General features: G+C 37.6%; 1 protein-coding gene across 2 annotated transcripts in view; it reads left to right on the top strand.

Annotated features, from left to right (window-relative positions):
- HMGCLL1 (3-hydroxy-3-methylglutaryl-CoA lyase like 1) overlaps positions 1–22490 on the top strand; it is a 178014-nt gene that overhangs the window by 40676 nt on the left and 114848 nt on the right. For both annotated transcript variants that reach the window (XM_090280488.1, XM_090280487.1), the window contains exons 2-3: positions 7708–7788; positions 8026–8133. In XM_090280488.1, the coding sequence (XP_090136614.1) occupies positions 7708–7788; positions 8026–8133 (189 nt within the window). The remainder of the gene's footprint in view (positions 1–7707; positions 7789–8025; positions 8134–22490) is intronic.

Raw genomic sequence — 22490 nt, 5'->3', positions numbered from 1 at the left:
TATGTGGGTTGAAGGTCTCTTCCCTCTTTCCATTAACAGTCATTGAGAGTGTAGAAGGAAGAAAATTGGCCAACATTATGGGAAGAAGCCAGGTGAATGAATCTTAAGAACTTTGGTTGGGTTGGAAGATGATGGGGTGGGGTATGTAATGCTTGCTCAGGAGAAATAGCAATAACTGGACATCTGACAGCTTAGCTTGTCCTGCAGTCTATCATGCCAAACTTAAATATAATTGGAAATGGCAGCAAAAGGTCCATAAGATGTTTTGTTTGTTTATTTGTTTGGTCTGAGTCTTGGCTGCCATACGGGAACTTGGGCCCTCTTGGGGAGACTTCGCTGGGGTAGACAAACTCCTGTGAGGAAACATAGATGAGGCATGGATTAATATGTGGGTCCTGTTGCCCCAGATTGTGTTTATAATCCTGGAAGTCAACCCACTGGCAAATGAGAAAGGACCCAAAGAACTGTATATAAATTTTATAGTCAGCCTTGTTATCTTGCAAAACTCCCATAACCATTATATTGTAACTGGATGAAGACATAAGAGATGTTCTTATGATAATCAGGCATGTGCAAATTAATCCCCTGTCGGCCAGATGGAACAAACCCCACTATCCCAATGGAAAACAATGCAGCTATAGATGCTAAGTCCAGGGGTTCCCAAGGTTAAAGGAAATTGTGTCATAAATGATGATTATGATGTTCAATATAGGACTTTGTGTGGAACCAAAACATTGCAAATGCATTTGATTAAGCTGGTAAGCAACTGCTGTGCCACCTGAAATTGAAAAATAAATGTGCCTTTCTTACAGACTTGGAGTGATTTCTCCCTCTGTGTTCCTGATTCCCAATCTTCCTCATTCAGCTACTTTAAGAAAAATGATTATTGGTTCATTGACATCATTCATCTGAGTATATGGAGAACTTTGGGGAGAGCAAGGGCTCAAACTTTTATGACTGTTGGGTAAAAGCATCAAAGTCATCACCCTACTCGGACCTGTGGAGGTGGGAGTCCTGATTCAATTGATAGGGTTTGGGCAGTGTACCCAGTGGGAAAGGAGAGCCAAAGTAGCCTTCTGGGTGGGGCCTTTAGGGTCAATTCAGTGTACTGTTTTTGCTTCCATAGATGAATGTATAGTAAAAATTGATGTGTGGTGTGATTGTAATTCCATGTCTTGCAAATGCCAGAGGGAATCATCTCAATTAGGAGGAGCTGCATGTTGTGAAGTGAACATACCTTTGGTGGTCCCCAAATCCTTCTGATCTCTTTCAGCTACAAGCTTCTGTGACTGGAGATTTTGCAGATTGGAGCTTTGACTAAGTCAGGCAGCTTCCACCTAGAAGGGCTGCTTGGAGATGTGGGCCCCTACTGCCCTGGTGCAGCTACCAGGTATCTTTTGAAAATCAGCTGTTACCTTGCTATTGAGAGCTTACTGAAACTGGACACCTGACTCATGGGGACCTTGTGTTTCTCTGGTCTTTATTTCCATTGGGAGAGGGGGAGTCAATTTGGTCTCAGTGATTAACAAGGTAAGAATTTCAAAAGACTACACTAAACAAATGGAATTTATACTCAAGGAAGTGGTCAGCCTGTCCCCAGTGCAAGCTAAGCTTTACACACAAAAAAGTAGCTGTTGCCCTCTCCTGGCCACTCCTATGACAGAAACAAAGATACTGGCTCAGTGGGACCCTTCTGTTCACAGTGCTTCACATAATGCTTGGGCCTGGTTGGATGATGTTTTGGTTAAGCTGAAACCTGATAATGTCCACTGGACTGCTGTGGTTGTTCAACCTCTGCAACAGCTATGCAGAATTGAAAATGAATGGGATCACTCTACTCAGCAGAACTCCAGGCCATCCCCATATTGTTACTGACTCTTGGGTTATAGTCAGAGGTCTACTTATGTGTCTGCCATTTGGAAAACTACAGACTGACAGATTAAAGATGCCTTTCGGGGAGGGGCTATGAAATGTGGCAACAATTCAAAACTGCTGATTGAATCATCTGAGGCTCATACTCTCATGAGTCCCACTAGAGTCAAACTGCTAATTAAGTCTCCCTCACCTGATGACCACCATTGCGGCTCTAGAAACTATAGTACTGATTCATTGTGGCAACATATCCACTATCATAAAATAGGCACCAAGTAAGCCTATGTATTCAGCTGCTTGGGTCCAGGACCATTGGGAGGAGGGAGCAAGGCTGAAGTCAGTACTGAAGGTTGGCCTTATTTTGCTTGTTGGAGTTCTGTTGAGAGTAGCCATAATTAAATGTTTTATGAGATAAATTGAACAGATTTGGTCCTAACCTTTGTTCATTAGAGTAATCAGAGGGGCCAACAGAGTGATTTACTATCAGAAAAATTTACCATACACAGAGATGGTGTAAACATGAGTAGTAGGTATTATCAGAAAATAATTCTCCATGGATGTCATGAATTGCTGTATGTCTAGTAGTAGAGGCATGATTACCTTTTTTCTAGACTTTCTTTTCAAGGATTTTTGTCTGGGGAACAACTTTGAATGATAGAAATATCCTTCTGGAACAAGGAGCAAGTGTACTTAAAGCATTGGATAATAGAGATAATGCCTTCCTTTGAATCAAAAGGCAAGCACGTTCACGGTCAAGCATAATAAACGTAATGTCTGCCTCCGTTTCAAAGGGAAGAGATGCTTACTGTACATTACTAAAGGTTCAGGTTCTCTATGGTTGGGGTTCCTTTCCTGCAATGCAACCAATTGCCTATGCAAGCATCACGTGCTCCACTTTGCTTTCTGTGAGAGTTGGGGCTTGAGGAATCAGCACAAATACTGATCTGATAACTACTGCTATTTGTTGTGAGTAATAAGTTTCTTTTTTTTCTTTTCTGACCCAGGACTCTGGGCCTTCTGTCAGCACCCAAGGCAAGCGCATTTGTTAGCTTGCATGTAAAGTTTCAGACTCTTCACAGATAGAAGCTATAAAAGCTGCACCTCTGATCTCAGTGGTCAAAAATACTTGACATTTATTTTGGTCCATACGAAGTACAAAATAATTTCTTCTTCATCTTAAATAAGAATAGAGTTCTTATTTAAGCACTGATTCAGGAGTGTAGGCTCCTTCAATTTTTTTGGTCTTTATTAGCGTCCAAGTTTGCCATCCTCACCTGCAGCAAGGCTGGCTGAAGGGAAAGGAATGTGGAGGAAGGTGCATGGGGTATTTTCATGGGCCAAGCTTAAACGTGGTGCATGTCATTCACCATTATTTTCATTGACTGGAACATGTTCAAACATTACTCTTAGAGGAGAAACACGGTCCAGTCCTTTTTCACAAATAGATGGTATTTCCAACCAACAGACATGAAAAGTGAGCAAGATAGGTTTTTAACATTGCTAAAATCATAGGCTGCATGAAGTAGTGTAGTAGAAGATGAGAGTCCAGTCATGAATCATCTTGTACCTTAGGTTGGTCTTTCTGGAGGTGACTTGCCAATCCCGAAGGATTTTATTCTTGGAATAACAAGATTAAGGGAGAATATTTATGAAGTTATACACAACAACAGGCTGGGTGAGAAAAAAATGACATTTTAATGAAGCCAGTAACAGACAAGATTCACTAATACAGTAACCAGTGATTATTGAGCACACTCTAAGGGTCATGCATTGTGATGAATGCTGGGTATTTGCCAAATTGAAATCAGAAACAAATGGACCAATGAGACACCAGTGGTAAGAGAGAAGTTAAAGAATAGCATGAAGTGGGAGAATGTGTGAGGACAGGCATGAGGTGAAAAAATAATGAGATCAGTTTTGAATCACTGAATTTGATGTGCTTGTACAACATTTAGGTGGATATGCCCAGCAGGCATTGTTTATGTTATAGCCAAAGCTCCTTAGAAAAGTCAATACAGAGTTGGTAATGCCCAGGAGGAGATTAAAGATCACTAAGAGAGGACTCTCATATCCCACATGTTCAGTAAGTGTGGGTTGCTTGTGTTATTTATCTTTTTTTTTTTCTGTTAAAAAAGTGAACTTATAACTCCTTGAATTACTGAACACATTCTAACTCTTTTGCTTTTTCAGGTATTCGGGTAGAGTTAGTATGTACCCATGCCTAAAAAGGCATAATAGTAGCATTAGCTTCAAGGAGAAATCTAAAATAATACTAAGTGAACGTATACTCCGCTTTGACTGAAATGACAATAATTGGTGGTGGTCTATAATTTCTTCAGATTTCTTTTTTTTTTATTCTTCATTTTATTTTTTAAATGTGTTTTATTGATTAGTGTTACATTTGTTCCAATTTCCCTTCCCTCTGCTCCCCTCCACCTGGTGGCCCCCCTCCCTCCCCTTGTCCCCCCCTTTTAGTCCATGTTCATTGTTTGTGCATATATTTCTTCTCAACCTCTCTCTGTCTATTCCATTCCCTCCTACAATGTTTCTTAATTCCTATACCATCTCCCTCCCTCTCCCCGTTCCCCTTCCTTGCTGACCTCCCCCCAATATGCTCCCCATACCTATAGTTCTTTCCCACTCTCATTGCCTATTTAGTTTGCCTTTGTTTCAATTCCCTGGCTTCTGTTGTTTCTTGTGATGCAGTTTTCATTTTAATGTTCATAGCTTTGATCCTCCTTTTTCTAAACCAGTCCTTTTAACATCTCATATAACAGTGGTTTTGATCTAATGAACTCTTTCAGTTTTATTTTGTCCTGGAAACATTTTCTCTGCCCTTCTATTCTGAATGACAGCTTTGCTGGATAAAGTATTCGTGGTTGTAGGTTTTGGATTTTCATTACTTTGAATATTTCTTGCCAGTCCCTTCTTGCCTGCAGGGTCTCCCTTGAGAAGTCAGCTGATAGTCTAATTGGGACCCCTTTGTACATGATTCTTTTCTTCTCTCTTGCTGCTTTTAAGATTCTCTCTTTATCTTTAACTCTTGACATTTTGATTATAATGTGTCTTGGAGTGGTTCTCCCTGGGTCCAGTTTTTTTGGAAATCTCTGTGCTTCCTGGACCTGTACGTCTACTTCCTTCCCCAAGTTTGGGAAGTTCTGCTTTATTATATTTTCACTTAATTTTTCAATTTCTAGTTCATCTTCTTTGCCCTCTGGCAAACCAATTATTCTTATGTTTGGTCTTTTATAGCTGTCCCAGAGGTTTCTGATCCTCTCATCATTTTCCTTGCTTCCCGTTTTTTCTCTCTGCACTGGTTGACTGTTTGTTCCTTCCCTATGTTCTGGTTTGTTGATTTGAACTCTGGATTTTATTTCCTCACCATCTGTCTCGTGTGTGGTTTTGTTCCTTTCAGTATGAGTGTTTTTCAATTCTTTCTCATCTTTTTCCAGATCTTTTGTTAATTCTGTAAGCCACCTGATAACAATGGCCCTGAACTGAGCCTCTGACAGGTTTCTTATTTGTTCATCTGTCAGGTTCTCCATCTGTTGCCTGGTGAGCTGCGCCACCGGGATTTCTATAGTTGTCTGCCTCATTTTGACAGATGCGTTTTGTTTTCTTGGGCCGGCTATAGGGGGCAGTGCCTGTGTACTCGTTACAACCCAGCGACCGGTGGCGATCTGCAACCTTTTTCGCTGTGCTGTGGCGCTTTGTCGTCACTGCCCAGCGACCGGCGGCGATCGCAACCTATTTCGCAGTGCTGTGGTGCTTTGTGTGGGGGCGGGGGTCCAAGATGGATTCCTGCAGTTATTCCGCTAGGAGACCGGGATCCGTCCTCCCGCCCTCTGGGCCTCACCGTTCAGTGATGTGGTGGTTGCTCTTTCCAGCGTTGGGGTCGGGGGCTGCTAGGGGTTGACTGCAGCTGGGATTGCTCTCCCTGCCGCTGTCCCTGGTGCTACCGCAAGCAGCACTGCCTACTTTCGCTCTTACCTGCCCAAAGAGCGCCGCTGGTTTATAACTTTGTACGTTGGGCTTCTGTGTAGTTTTATTTTCTGGAATTTCTAGTTATCTTTTGTTTTGAAGTAGTTGTATTCCTCTCTAGTTGTAGAGGGAGACCGAGCGAGTCCGTCTAAGCCTCCGTCTTGGCCGGAAGTCCCAGATTTCTTATTCTGCTGGTTACAACAGTGATGCACACGAAGGTCTCAAGCTCTCTCATTGTATTCAGCATATTTTTATGGGCTTAAAATCATATTTTGCTTTTCTTTTTGGTTAAACTTGGCTTTTGCATAAAGGAGTACTTTTCATCCGTGTATGCTCCAAGTTAATTGCTGTTGCAAATGCAGTTTCAAGATATGATCAGTGATAATGGGACCACATGGCTTAAGATTGCCTAGTTTTGTTTCTTTTTTTCGTTTTTGTTGTCTTAGGGCTGGAGGTAATAAAAAATACGAGTGAGCTTCTCTTTATTTACACCACTTTCCCCTGCCATGCCTGTCCTTTGTTGCCTGGTTGGAATTACGGCCACTCTGTAAATGAGGCATGATTTCATGACCACTCTCCAAACGGAGCCCAATGCTCAGGATGGCTGTGCTTTCCTGTCAGCAATCCACCCTCCTACGTTAACTGTGTGCATCACAACCTGCTTAGAAGATGCAGAAATGAGAAGGCTGTTTTCTTCTTGGTTAATTTTTGCTTATTGACTTGCCCAATTTCATGGAAATTGTGAGGGTGGTGTGTAAACATTGTAACAGGAACCATCTGGGTTCTTCCACTGAGTTAGTTAGTACAGGATGCTAATAAAAACAAATAACAGCTTTGGACTCTGAAAGAGCCAGTGAGCATTTTTCTGTGTCATAGAAATAAACTGAGTCTTACATTCAGAACTGCCACTTCACCAATGTGCGTCCCTGTTACAAAGACAGGGTGAAATGCTATTAATTGGCCGACCTACATTTATCACCCCTGATGAAAGCGAGACACAAAACCTTGATCTAGTTGATTCCATCAGCTATCCACTTGAAGAACTTGGTAATAAGTTACCCAGACTTAACTTGGCTCAGAGATACCAGCAGATAGTGTTTGTAGAGTATGAAAAGATGTAGCCCACTTCTAATTTTGACTGCAATATGAAGTTTAGAGAGGCTGTGTCTATTTTTCCTATTTTAAACTAGTGCCCTTCTAAATACGGTGTGTTCATACAACTTATAATAGTTTAGGGACACTAGTTCCAGAGGCCAGACCCTCTTTCCAGTTCAGATTGGGCAAAAAGGTAGAGTAGGGTGTTGTGTTGGGTTGGAGCTAGGCTGTTTCCAGTGGAAGCGGTGTTTAGGTAATGGTTGTGCTGTGTATGCAAGGGAGAAATAAAAAGGATACCTTCATTTCTAGCATAAGCCAGAAAACCAAATCTACATTCCTCAGGTACAAGGTAGAGAGGGCACTATCTTGTATGACTGTGCTTGGTAGAAGTCTGTTAATACAAAGATCTAGTTTTTAATGAACTCTAACAATGGTGAGTTTATCATCACATGTAGAATTACTTGGCAGATTTGCTCTTTAGAGTCTGAGTAAATCACCATCTCCAATTATATCTTAGAAACTAATCTTTGAATTTTATCATAATTATATTATCAGTAAGTTTTAAGAAAAAAATAACCTTGTGTTGCCATAATATAAACTTGGTATTTGGATTGTAGTATCATTGTATTGATTTCTTACTATTTTAACTTTCTGTGGTGAGAATTTAATTTATAAGTTTTAAGTGTTTGACTTTTCAAATCAGTAAGTTTGATGATCTGATCACTGTCTGTTGTTCTTGCCTTGTATTTTCCACTACAGGAATCATCCCAGTTACCTGGACTTCCTGAATATGTTAAAATAGTAGAAGTTGGACCTAGGGATGGGTTGCAGAATGAAAAGGTAAACTGATACCAAATTTACACATCTTATTTTAAATGCTAAATTAAATGTTAATGTTTATTAAGACTCTAAAGACTTACATGGATTTCATATACTATACTATTATTAGTTCTCAATTTCTAGTTGAATTTATAAATCTTAATGACTGTTTCCTTTCAGTTAGGAAGTCATTTTCTGTTTATGCTTTAATAGGCCCTCTACAAATTCATTAGAAAATAACTTTTAATGTTTTCATAGGTTATAGTTCCTACAGATATAAAAATTGAATTTATCAATCAACTTTCCCAGACTGGCTTGTCTGTAATAGAAGTGACCAGCTTTGTGTCTTCCAAGTGGGTACCACAGGTATGTATATCCATGATTCCTTATCTGGATCCTTAATTCAGCTTTGCAAAGACTTAGAAAACAGTGTCATACGCACTGTGATATAATTATTCATTTGCTATATTCTTACAGAATTTTAGCCATGCGGTGAGGTAAGGTTAAAGAAAAACCCTTTTGATGAAATATATCAATGAAATCCTAAAAGGTTACTGAGAACTCCGTCTTAATCCTATGTGAGTATATGGTCCCATAATGTGCAGAGAATAAGGCTTATCTATGATATCTTTTCACCACTACTAAGTTGAAGGTTCCTCTGAGATTCTGCCTTCAGTAATTTCCTCTGCCTGTGCTCTTTTTGCCTATTCTTCCAACATTAGTAGTCACTTCTAAGAGGATGACTAATCTGTGTTTCCAGTCCTCTGCTCACTGTTAAGCTTCAGCTAGCTGTACGACCATCACCTCAAATCAATGGGTTCAAAATCAAACTCATTGTTGTCTATCCTACTTTTGCTAATAGCTCAACCATTCCATTTGGAATCTTGAACTTGAATACTCAATGGGCTGTCTCCTATATCTAATCAGCTACTGACTCATAAAAATTCTAATTCCTCATCTAGCACATACGTATCTCTTCTTTTCAGTCTCACTGATACATTAGTAGTCTACACCTTTACTGACTAATCATTGCGATAGTCCATTATATGCTACTCATAAGCACTGTTTCTCTTTTTCTTTTCCTTATATATTTTCCAACTTATTCTAAAATAGTTTCCCAGAAATACTAGCCTTTTAAAACTTGTGAGTTCTTTAGAGGTTCCCTTCTCCCCATTGAAAAAGTCTGGGAACTTTGGCCTGGTATTCAAGGCTTTCTATACCTAGTACTTTTTTACCTTTCCAGTCTTAACTCTGTTCTCCTACTTCATTTTGCTGAAGCCCTGCCAAGCCAAATTGCTTTTTATTTTCTATTTACATGTCATGCCTCTTAGCTCTATAGTACTTTATCGATACTTGCTTATGCAAATCTCAGTTTCTGCATTGCTCTGAAGTTATAACACGATGATGTGAAAAGGCTTAGATCATTAAAACGTCTTAATTGCATAGAGACTTGGGTTTATTTCTGGGCTCTCTATTCTGTTCCATTGATCTATATTTCTGTTCTTATGCCAGAACCAGACTGTTTATTGCAGTGACCTTGTAGTATAGTTTGATATCAGGAATTGTGATTCCTCCCGCTGTGTTCTTCTTCCTCAAGATTGCTGAGGCTATTTGGGGTGTTTTTGGTTCCGTATAAATTTTTGAAGTATTTGTTGTAGGCCTGTGAAATACGTCATTGGTATTTTAATTTTGCATTGAATCTATAAATTGCTTTGGGTAATATGGACATTTTAATGATGTTACTTCTTCCCATCCATGAACATGGTATAAGCTTCCATTTATTTGTATCTTCCTTAATTTCTTTCTTCTGTAGATTTCCAACTACAGGTCTTTTACCTCCTTGGTTAAGTTTATTCCTAAGTGCTTCATCTTTCTTCTTGGTATAGTAAATGGAATTTTTTTCTAGTTTCTACATCTGATATTTTATTGTTGGTGTACAGAAATGCCTTCGATTTCTGGACATTGACTTTGTATTCTGCTGTTTTGCCAAATTCACTTACTACGCTGAGTAGTTTTTTGGTGGAGTTTATAGGGTTTTCTATGTACACTATCCTGTTGTCTGCAAATAATGGCAATTTTACTTCCTCTTTTCCAATTTGGATACCTTTTATTTCTTTTTATTGTCTGATTGCTGTGGATAGAACTTCTAAAACTACGTTGAATAGAAGTGGAGAGAGTGGATATCCTTGTCTTTTTCCTGATCTTAGGGGGAAAGCTTTCAGTTTTTTTTCCATTGAGTATGATGTTGGCTGCATGTTTCTTGTATATGGCCTTTATTATGTTGAGGTATGCTCCCTCTATTCCCAGTTTGCTGATTATTTTTTCACACATGGGTGCTGAGCTTTATCAAATGCTTTTTCAGCATCTATTGATATGATCATGTGATTTTGTCTTTCATTTTGTTTATGTGGTATATTACGTTTATTGATTTGCAAATATTATACCATTGTTGCATCCCTTGAAACCCACTTGATCATGGTGTATGATCTTTTTAATGTTGCTAGATCCGGTTTGCCAATATTTTGTTGAGGATTTTAGCATCAATGTTCATCAGCGATATTGGCCTGTAGTTTCTTTCTTTGTTGTGTCTTGACCAGGTTTTGGAATTAGGATAATACTGGCCTCAAAGGAAGAGTTTTGGAGTCTTCCCTCTTGGATTTTTGGAATAGTTTGAGAAGGATAAGAGTTATTTCTTCCCTAAATATTTGGTAAAATTTGCTTGTGAAGCCATCCGGTCTGGAGCTTTTGTGTGCCGGGAGTTTTTTCATTACTGCTTCAATTTCACTAGTTGTTTTCAGTTTACTCAGGATTTCTGTTTCTTGATTCAGTTTTGGAAGATTATATGTTTCCGTAAGTTTTTCCATTTCACCCAGGGTGTCAAATTTCTTGTCGTGTAGTTATTCATAGTAATTTTTTACAACCCTTTCTATTTCTGTGGTATTGATTGTGATTTTTCCTCTTAAGTTTCTGATTTTATTTATTTTTATCCTCTCCTTTTTTTTCCCTTGAAAGTTATAGGCTTGTCAATTTTGCTTATTTTTTGAAAGAACAAGCTTCTAGTTTTATTGATCTTTGAATTGTTCTTTTAGTCTCTATGTCATTTAATTCGGCTCTGATCTGGATTATATCCTTCTTTCTGCTTGCTTTAGGCTTTGTTTGTTGTTGTTCCTCTACTTCCTTTAGATGTGGTGTTAGGTTGTTTATTTGATATTCTTCTATGCTTTTTAGGTAGGCCGTTAATACTATGAACTTCTGTCTCAGGACTGCTTTCACCATGTCCCATAGATTTTGGGCTGTTGTGTGTTCATTTTCATTTGTTTCCAGAAATTTTTCGATTTCTTCCTTGATGTCATTGTTAACCAATTCATTATGTAATAGCATGATATTTAGTCTCCACGAATTTGGTTTTTGAGTTATTTTTCTTGAGGTTGGTTTCCAGTTTCAAGTCATTGTGATCCAAGAAGATGCTTGATATAATTTCAGTTTTCTTGAGTTTGTTGAGTTTTGTTTTGTGCCCTACCATGTGGTCTATCTCTGAAAATGTTCCATGTCCATTTGAAAAGAATGTATATTTTGCTTCTTTGGCGTGTACATATCAATTAAGTGCATTTGGTCTAGAGTGTTGTTTAATGCCTCAGTATCTTTGGTGTTTTATTGCTTGGAAAATCTGTTGATTATTGACAGTGGGGTGTTAAAGTCCCCTCTTAATGAGTGTGTTGCTGTTGATATACTTCTTGAAGTCCTCCAAGATATTCCTTATATATTTGGGTAGTCCCATGTTGGGTGCATATATATTTACAAAGGTTATATCTTCTTGATGGATTGTTCCCACAAGTATTATGAAATGTCCTTCTTTATATCTTTTTATGGTCTTTGTTGTGAAGTCTGTTTTGTCTGATATGCGTATTGCTACCCCTGGTTTTTTTTTTTTGTTTTTTTTTTTTTTCATGTCCATTTGCTTAAAATATTTTTTTCTATCCCTTCACTTTCAGTCTGTATAAATCTTTTTTCCTGAGGTGAGTCTCTTGTAGGCAGCATATATGTGGGTCATATTTTCTTATCCATTCAGCTACCCTGTATCTTGTGATTGGAGCATTTAATGTTTACATTTAAGGTTGTTATTGATAGATACTTATTCATTATAATTTTTTTTTCCTTTGTACCTGTGTTCCTTTTTCTCTTTTTCTTCTTCTTAAAACATTCTCTTTAGCATCTCTTGCAATGCTGGTTTGGTGGAGTTGTATTCTTTTAACCTTCTTTTGTCTGGGAAACTCCTTATTTCACCTTCCGTTTTAAATGAGAGCCTTGCTGGGTAGAGTAGCCTTGGTTGTACGTCTTTGTTTTTCATTGCTTGGAAAATTTTTTGCCATTCTCTTCTGACTTGTAGTGTTTCTGTTGAGAAATCAGCTAATAGCCTTATTGGAGTTCCCTTCTCTGATATTAGCTGTGTCTCTCTTCCTGCCTTTAGGATTCTCTCTCTCTCTCTCTCTCTTTTTTTTTTTTTTTTTTGAATTTTTCCCTTTTAATAATGATATATCTTGGAGCAGGCCTCTTTGGGTTCATCTTCTTTGGGACCCTCTGTGCTTTCTGGACTTGCATAACATTTTCTCTCATCAAGTTGGGGAAATTTTCTGTCACTTTTCCAAACAGGTTTTCTATACCTTGAACCTCTTCTTCTCCTCTGGTATTCCCTATGATATGGATATTACTATGTTTCATGTTGTCCTGTAGCTCTCTTAAGCCCTTTTCATTCTGTTTCAGTCTTTTTTCACTTTGTTGGACTGTCTGGGAATGTTCTTCTACATTGACTCCCAGCTCACTAATCCTATCCTCTTCATTATCTAGCCTGGTTTTAATTCCTTCTACCATGTTCTTCAATTCAGAAATTATATTTTTTATTTCCTCCTGGCTCTTATTGATAGTTTCTATGTCCTTTTTTAATGCTGGTGTAGTTTGAAGTAAATTCCTTGTAGCTTCCCTGGAGTTCTTTGTAGTTTTCTCTGAGTTTGTTGAGTTCATTAGGCTTCCTTATAACCATTATTTTCAATTCCATGTCTGATAATTTGCTTGCCTCTGTTTCATTTAGCATTCTCTCCTTTCCTTTTGATGGGGGGTTGTTCCTTTGTCTCCCCAGTTTAGGCGACTTTTCTTGTTTGTTTCTTAGATTGGTCTGCTTTGACTCCCTGTCTTTGTGATGTGACCATCTGTTGTAGGACACCTGTGGGATTTAGTGATGCAGTCTGTTTTATCTCCTGAGCTTGATGCTCTTGGGATGCCCTTTATGCCATTTATTTGGGTTATCTGGTTGTACTTGGGTTTTGGTTGTTGTTGTGTTGCTCTTTGGTGGGTCGTTTCCTCCAGCTAGCTGATCGAGAATCACTCTGCCCACCATGTCTTGTATACTTTTGTGAAAGGGTGCTTTCTTCTCTTTCTGGTTATGCCCCTGGTCAAAGCCTCATGGATTTCATAACTTTTTTCTGGCTGGCTGGCTGTGAGGCGATCTAGCTGGATGCTGAGGCTGCTGTTCTCTCGCTCGCGGGGCTGCTGACCTCTCCTCTTACAGCAGCTCTCTGCTGTGAGCCACACCGGATCGGGTCCCTCCTACTAGTCCTGCAGTGCACTCTAGTCCTCTGCATTTTTGTTTAGCAGAGCCGCTGTGTCCATGTGCAGGCATGTGAGCCCAGAGTCCCTGCCGAGTATCAGGTTCTGCCTCAACTCTCCTTCCAAAAGAGTCTCTTTGTGGCCCCCACACTGCAGCACTGGTCCCTGGAGGTCCTGTTTTCCATGTACTCCTCCTTTCCAAAAATCACACAGTCTCTTACAGCCAGGGCTGGCCTCTGTTTTCCCTTACCTCTGACAGTTTCACCCAAGATTCTCATTGAATCCTTCCCAAATGTTGCTGGGAAGGGCACCTACAGCAGGAGCTCAGTTTCCCAGGCCCGCACCACCCTGGCCCTTCTCTATTCACCCCGTTAGATCGCAGCTAATGAGCTGATCCATGGCTGCCCCTACACGGTGCAGCCAGAGGCACTGGACGAGACAACCCTGGTGATTCTGCTTAAAAAGCACAGGCCTCAGTCTTTGCCCACTTCCGCATGTTCCCTGCGCTCCCGTCCCTGTTGGCACACACTCGCAGCCATTCTCACTCACTCTCCATTCTGTGCTTTTACCCCAATTCTGTTCCGTGATGGGAGTGAGTTGACAGGGTTGTTAGCTACTCTGCTGCCATCTCCTCCCCTTACCCCAAAAACTATACTTTGGACATTATATTTTACTAGTCCATTTCAAGATGCTTTTATTTCCCAGTAGTTTTATAAAACTGCCTACAAAGTATTCTTCTTTACTACTATGCTATGGTCGCATTTATTATTACATGGTACTAAAAACTGATTCATAGTCAGTTTTTGCAGATTGATCTAGGAAATACCCAGTGATATGAAGAAGGAAAAGGAAAGAATGCCTCCGAGAGGGCCAGACTTCTTGCAAAACTAGTGAAAAGATGGACAAACATAAGGGAAGGCAGTCCCACTGTGAGCAATATTTGGAAAATGCCTTCTCGACTCACATTAAGTAGATAAATGCGATGAGGCCATAAAATAATATGATTTATTCTGGGCTTGGTCCTGAGGTGAATTTGGGACTTAACCTATTGAAATTTAATGAACTCTTCCTAGGCTCAAAATACTATGAGATAAATGACATAATTCCTCACATAGCTCTTGAGGACAGCTGTGGTAAGGTACAAGCACCTCTGGTACTGTGTCCCTGTCTACATTTCACCTGGAGCTTGAATAAGTGACTTAACCTCTTTGAACCTTGGGAATCCAGCAGTGATGCCTGTAGTGTGGGAGGTTTAGGGCAGAAAGGCATGTGACTGCGTCCTTGTGTGTAACTGCTCAGAGTCCAGAGCACCTGAGTCCCAACCAGTGTTCAGTAAGGAATGCCAGATTGACTGATGGACTCACTGACTTAGCCTGGGCTCCAAGACATTAACTGCCTTACCTTTGATAAACAGCCTTTTTCTTAAAGATCAAATATGTATTTAGTTTAAATATTTGATTGGGCCCAATCTGAATAATTAAACATTCTAATCTTTTAAATACTAACAAATATGTTCTATATTTCTCTTTTAATACTCATGTGGTTACATGCATTGTAAACCCTTCAAAGAAGTGTTTTAAATAAATCACTTTTTATAAAAGAACAATGTGCCTGAATCAAAGACATATAAGATTCATATTCTGAAATTATACTGGTCACATGTTGTTGGGTTAGCCTAAAGTCCATAAAGATTTTTCTCATAGGATGGCTCTAGTAGCTTTTAGTTGTCTTTAACTTCATTTGAAACAATTTTGTTAGATTGTATTGTGATAGCTCTATATCAGCATGCATTAAAACAAAATAAAAATTGGTCAATTATTGTGCAGCCATTTTAATATTGAAGATGGAAGAAAATATACAACCTTTTTGCCATATTCTGCTTCATTATTTCAAGAAAGATAAAAAGGCAACCAAAACGCTAAAAAAAGACTTGGGCAGTGTATGGAGAAGGTTCTGTAACTGATCAAATGTGTCAAAAGTGGTTTGCAAAGTTTCTTGGTACTATTGACATTTTGGCTAAATAATTCTCTGCTATGGGACTGTCGTATGCATTGGAAGATGTTTAGCAGCACCCCTACCCTCTACCCACAAAAAGCCAATAGCAGGAGATAACTGACATAATCCAAATACCAATCAATAAAATTATTGGTGAAAATGAAAAATGTGTTTTATTTTACGGGAAAAAGGTAACAGACTTTTTGGCCAACCTAATACATAACATATAAAGTGTTTGTCAACAGACAATATTGAGAATATTCCATTTTTGCAATTTTATTCTTCATAGTTGTATTTACATTTTAGAAATCACTGATCTTGCTTAAGCAAAGCACCGTTGATTGTTGTAGCTGCAGATTATCTCATTATGTAACTGCTGATTTTGTTGGTTTTATGCTAACTAAAAAGGCCTGAAGTCAGCAGAACTATTTTATATTGCTAATTTCTCTTTTAAAATGTCATACCATTTCTTCCATTTCTGAAAACTCTTATGACATCAGACTCATCTACATTAAACTACTATCTGAGATTTGTGACAGAACAATAAACAACAGTTTATTGTAATTGTCTTAAGTAAATTCTACTTCTAAAGAGTGTGATCACAAATTGGTATTCTGTTAATTCTCTGCATCTTCTCATTCTTTCTCTCAAATCTAGTTCATGAGAATAGTCTTATTAGTTTATGTTTAGATGGCTGCTTGTTCACTTATTTCTCTTTTTTAGTGTTTTAAAATCTTTTTTTACAGTTTTCCTTATACTGTTTTGTTTGGCAGTGCCTTTCTAACCAAATCAGCTAAGGAAAATTTCCGTGGTAGCAGGGCGCCATATAAAACAGGATCCCACACCTAAAATCTAAATGACCAGAGATGATAAAATACCTGCCATTAAAAAAATGTTCTTTACAACTTATCTAGAAAAAGTTTCCTTAGAGTGACTTATAAAAACATTTAAAGTGAGTCCAGATAGCCCCCCACTTCAATGGAACAAATAATAGTAACAGTAGAAAGAAAACATGTTTATAAAAATAGGTTTACTGCAACTTAGGAATGTGGCTCTTAGTAGTAAGCCATTTAAATCATTATAAATACAGTAATTTAAAAAGTGAACTAGAGTTTTACATGCATTCTTAATTTAGTCATTTGGCTTTAGGCATTTTCATTCACATGAGTGATTAAAGTAAACATCATTTATTTAAAAGTAAGAATACAGTGCTTCCCAGACAAAGTAAACCTAAAGGAGTTCATCACCACCAAACCATTATTACAGGAAATGTTAAAGGGACTTACTTAAGAAAAAGAATACCAAAACCATGAACATTAAAAAGGCAACAAATTCACAACTGTCAACAACTGAATCTAAAAATAAAAAACAAACAAACTAAGCAAACAACCAGAACAGGAACAGAATCCTAGACATGGAGATCATTTGGAGAGTTATCAGCTCGGAGGGGAAGGCGAAAAGGTGCAGGGATTAAGAAGCATAATTGGTAGGTACAAAATAGGGTGATGTTAAGAATAGCATAGTAAATGGTGAAGCCAAAGAACTTGCAGGCATGACCCGTGGACATGAACTAAGGGTGGTGATTGCTGGAGTGAAGTGGGGAACCTGGCAGAAGGGGGCAAAGAAGGAAAATTGAGACAGCTGTTATAGCATAATCAATAAAATATACTTAAAAAGAATATATTAAATGTACACAACACTTTATATATGTCGTATGCGAAGTCTTAGTTATATTTACTCCCTATTTAATTAATTTTTAACTATTGGAATGGGTCGGTCACAAATCTTGACATGTCTGCATGGGCTAGAAATAGATTTTCTCTGTAAAAGTAAAAACAAATATATATATATATAAAAGACTGTAACAATTATTTACAAATCAGTCTAACACTTAAAATATGGCCCAAGTACAATATAAGCAAGAAGGAATGTGGACACTTTTCCCTACTCTCCTTTTACTGTGTGTTACAATTAATTATTTATTGGTAATGAAAACACAGTTACTGGATTGAAATTTAAGATTCAGATTTACATTGATGAGATGCAGGAGGCTGTAGCTTCTGCTACAGAATTTCGTCCTGGCTTCTGTTCCTGGCTCTGCTCTTTCTGAGGGGGAAGGGTGTGTTGCGAAAAAGCAAGGAAGGGGGTTAGTAGAGATGTTGATTTTGTGTGGGCGAGAGGAAGAAGAGGAGAGAGAGAGGAGTGAGAGAGAGAGAAAGAAAACAGGAGAGAGAGAATGCGCCTGTGCATACAGTCACACAGAACCCCCACATTCTTTTGCTTATGAGGCACAGTTAACTGTTAGGGTAGTTTTATCATCTGGGAAGTGTTCCAGTTCGAGTCTCATTCATTATTCCCCAGATGAGTTGGCATCTGCCATCTCCCCAAAGAGAATCCTAGTGAAATTTACCAAAACTGAAGTTCCCATTTTATACAGTTATAGAATTGCTTTTACTCAGCTATCTCAGGAAGAGGGAGAGGGGGCTGGAAGGGGAGCAAGATTTAAGCCACATTCCCTTCAAAGGAGATTGATTTTGAATGCTCAGTTCTCGGTATCATACACTTTTTTACTACACATTAAGATTGACCCTCATTTAATCCCTGTCATATTTGGTACCCTTACGACCTTCCACATGTTAATTCTATAACTGTCATAACGCATTAGAAACCAGCATTTCAAATCACTCAGACTAGTGATCAGTGAAGTCTCCTTTTTTTTTTTCTTGGTAGTTCAGGAGCATACATACACTAGTGCTGCGTCCTTGTCAAAATGCTTATATTAAAGAGGTTTAAAGGTATATTATTTTTAACTATAGTTTCTAAATACACTAGATGTGTTTCATTTTTTTCAACTTGAGCTGTTGCATTTCTTACATGTCACATAATAATTACTGTGTTCAATATTTGGTCTCAGAGAAGAAATAAAGATACCAGGTTTCTTAGTCAATGACCTTAGATGGTTTTTGAAAGTTATATGGGGATAAAATGTTTCTATGAGAGCTATATCCCCATAAAAAATATATTAGCTCATCAGAAAATAGAAAATAAGCATACCATTTTTGCCACCTCATTTTGTTTCCAGCATTTAATATAATGAGCCATAGACTCTTTAGATTGCTTCTGTAAGTCTAATGTATTTTTCATTGACTATGTAGCTTGTGGAGAATATTCTAGCTGTATGTTTGTGCAAATGCATGTGTACATGTTTACTTAAATAGGTGCAGTTGTTACCTATTCTTGAAAGCTAGTTCAGTTGATTGCATAACAATAATTCCAAAATTTAATGACTTAATAACATTTGTTTGTGCTTATGGTTTCTGTGGATCAAGAATTAAGGAATGGCTCCCATTCGGTATCTCTGGCTAGATGTTTCTCACAGATGGTGGTCAGAACTGGAGCAGCAGAGGCTAAGAGGCCCGGGAATCTGAGGGCTTCCGGGTACCCCTCTTACCTCATGTGTTCTCAGAGCGTCTTCATGCGCTCTCTCTGTATGGGCTCCATATGGACTTCCTCACAGCATGCCACCTTTAGACAAAAAAAAAAGGTAACTCAAAACTGCAAAAGTGAGTATTGCAAGAGGCAGGGAAAAGTGATATACCTGTTATAACCAAGCCTTGTAAATTCCATAGCATTTTTCTTTTGTAATTTATTGGTTGAGCCAATTACAAAAGAATCCAGTTCCAAAGGGAGGAGACAAACACCACCTCTTGATTGGGAATGGCATTTTAGAAGTACATATGAGGGGAATATCATTGGAGCCAATTTTATAATCTGTGACAGTTACATTTTTTAAAATGGTCTAATTTCAAGATTAGACCTCCAGAAATGAAAAGTTGCAATTAGATTTTTAGATTTTTACTGCTCTTTGTTAGCACGAAACACCCTGCATCATTTTAAGTTGCTATATTAAAATGTCCCTCTAAATTTGCAGTCAAATTTTCTTCTTTTAAGTGGAAATAATCTCATTTAATTAATCTAGTTATATCCTTTTTCTTACTAATAATTAAAGAATAAATACAGTTGATAGAAAAACAGGTTCTGCATTCTGAAAACCCCAAGTTCAAAAAAAAAAAAAAAGAAAGAAAATATTTTAGCACTGTCAAGGATGCTAATTCTTATCTCACTCCTCCTTGCTCCCTTCATAAAGTTGTTTTGCCTTAAATGGGATTCAGGTTGGTATTTGAGGGAGAGGTGTGTTCCCTAGACAGCTTGAGAGAGGGGGAGGAGAAAGCTGCAGTCACAGCCCCCTTCGGGTCTTTGTCTTCCTCACCTCTGGTCAAGGCAGAAATGGGGTAGAAGCAGGTGAAACAATCATAGACATTTGCTTTCATAGCCATTTGTGCTCTGGAGTAAAGCCAGCCTTTCCCTGAACACCAATTTCTAAACATGTAGCCCAAATTAGAGAGGAAGTTGCAGGAGGGGCGAATCACCTCCTGCCAGAATATGGGGATAGTAGAAAGAAGAAAAAGCCGGAAAGCAGGTGGCAGTCAGAGCTTGCAGTTTTATCCTCCACACCCTGAACCCCTGCCATCCACTCTGAAAACGGTGAGCAACCACAGCTGCAGGAACACTGCCTTCAGTGGGATGTTATTCCTATATCCCCGTGAAGCTGTGCCTTCCAGGCCTAGACCGGCTCGGCAGAGTCCCAGCTTCTAGACTAACACCTCTTCAGAGAGTCTATTATAACCTATTTGGCATGGCTGGCATGTACACGTGTTTCAGTTCAGTGTGTTAAATTATTTAGGTAATGCCTACTTACTTTGAAAGAATAAAGAGCAGATGGCTTTTGTTTTGTCAGAGCAAATGTCAATGTACTCCAGAAATGAAAAGTAACAATTGGATTTTTGTTGCTTTTTGGTTAGCACAAAACAACCTCTATTATTTTAAGTTACTATATTAAAATGTTCATCTAAATTTGCAGTCAAACTTCCCTCCTTTTAAATGAAAATAATCACATACATTCTGAATTGTATAGCAGGCACTGTTTACAATGTGACAACGTATTTGATTTATATCCTATACTAGCATTGGTTATATAATAGTGAATATCACTTATTGTAGTTTTACAAGTGATGATAAATTCCTGTATTCCTCTAATCAGTGGGGGGGGGGGGATTGCTTAACTATTTGTTTTTGAACTGTGATTAACCTGAACGCCTTATTTTTAAGTTGCTTCATTGTGCCCATCATTGTTACTATAATTACTTAGGGCATGCAGATTGCCTAAAGCAGTGATTTCCAACCTTTTTCATCTCATGGTACACATAAACTAATTACTGGAATTCTGTGGCACACCAAGGAATATGTATTTTGCTCTGACCAGACAGGTATAATTTTGACTCATTCATACCAACTGCTGTTGTTGTGTTGGCTATTGTTATTTTTATTATTTGACAGTCTAAGGGAAAAGAGCTCAGTGCCCCTGACTAAATAGTCAGGAATTGCATGTTTTAAAAATTCTTGGGGCACAGTGGTTGAAAATCACTGGTCTAAAGTATATTCACAAATTCTTAAAACATCTTTCTCTCTTGTGAAAAAGAACATGGAAATATTATAGTTATTTTAAAAATTAGAATAGTGGGCACTACTTTTTATTGTTTTAAGCTTAAGGTTATACTTCCCAATAAAACTGGAAAAAAATATATAAGTTCCTAACATGGTACATATTATTCAGCATTCAGCAACTACTTATTCTGTAGCTAAAATGTAGTTTCATTACAGTCTTGCAAAGCAAAGCAAGAAAAACTTATAATTAAGAACAATAATACCAGCAGTTTAACTGGTTAGATTTAAAATTTTTTCATGCTGAAGGTATAATTCAATATTTTTTGGCCTTTTTCCCCCATGAGGCCAAAATTCATGATTATACTCAGATTTATTATGCTCGGCATAATAAGTGGCTTTTCTAATTACTTAATTTGATCAACATTTTGATAAAAAAAAATTGGGTTATAATGGAACCATAACAAAAAATTAAAGTAAAACACTTTACCTCACTTTTTATACAATTATATTGTTTATCATTTATCAAATTTTTGAGTTTTCCCATGAAAGAAACAAATTTTTATATCCATTTTGATTATGTTAAAATTCTCTTTTTGGGTCTGATTAAAATTATCCTAAAATTTGGTTTTGTAGAACTATTGGTATGCATGATAGCTAAATGGTCTGTACTTCATATAATTACATACAAGCTGAACACAGGTACACTCTGGCACAGAGTGGCTTGAATCTAACTTTTTAATGGTCTTTTCTGCATTACTCTGATTTGTTTGTTGATAAACATTGTCACTCTTGTTATAGTGTAAACTCATTCCGTTGATATGACTCCTGACTAAGCCTCTTAAGTGCAGTTTACTTTAAGAGAAGCAGAGTATGCCCGTGGACTAGACTTGAAGGAACTAAAGTACTTCCAGTGTTCTACAGTTATGACCCTCTCACATGGGGAACCACAGTCATCAATGAAAACTAGGTTTAAAATTTAAGGAGTTAAGATATTAAACATGAACTGGTTTGCTCACCAGTTTTAAGTATGTGTTCAAGTAGCACTTCTTTTCAAAAGTTTATGATCCTCGTACACTGAGCATTGAAAAAGAAAATATCATACCAAATAAATTTAAATAGTTAGATTATGATTTTAAATGACTTTTTATGTTTATAAAGAATTGTGTTTTTTAGTTAATTTTTAAAAGTTAACATAAGTAATTTTTTCTAATTTACACACACACACAACACACAGATCTAAAATTGCCTTGTTAAAATCTTGGAAAGTTCTCTAGGAGAAATATGTAATAAACACATAGAATTAAATAAATCTGAATGCTAAAATCACATATTTCAAAAATCATATTAAACAGTAGTTAAGATTTATATTTCAAAAGTTAGACCTGCACAAGACATATATGTTAACATTTTACTTATTCCACATTTGATAAAATAAAAAGACTATAAATTTATATTTTTTCACTTACCATATACTTGTAAGTGGAAAGCATACTTTAAAATGTATTTTATTTTATTATACTTAAAAGTTTTTATGCACATTTGTTTTGCTTGTATATTCAACTCATAGAATTAAAGGGTAACTGGAATTATAATTTTTAGAACAATAGAATATTTTATAACAT

The sequence above is a fragment of the Furipterus horrens genome, unplaced genomic scaffold (assembly GCF_987537825.1).
Source record: "Furipterus horrens unplaced genomic scaffold, mFurHor1.1.pri manual_scaffold_6, whole genome shotgun sequence".
Taxonomy (NCBI): Eukaryota; Metazoa; Chordata; class Mammalia; order Chiroptera; family Furipteridae; genus Furipterus; species Furipterus horrens.
The sequence above is the reverse complement of the archived record's forward strand: the minus strand, read 5'-3'. Positions and strand labels throughout refer to the sequence as shown.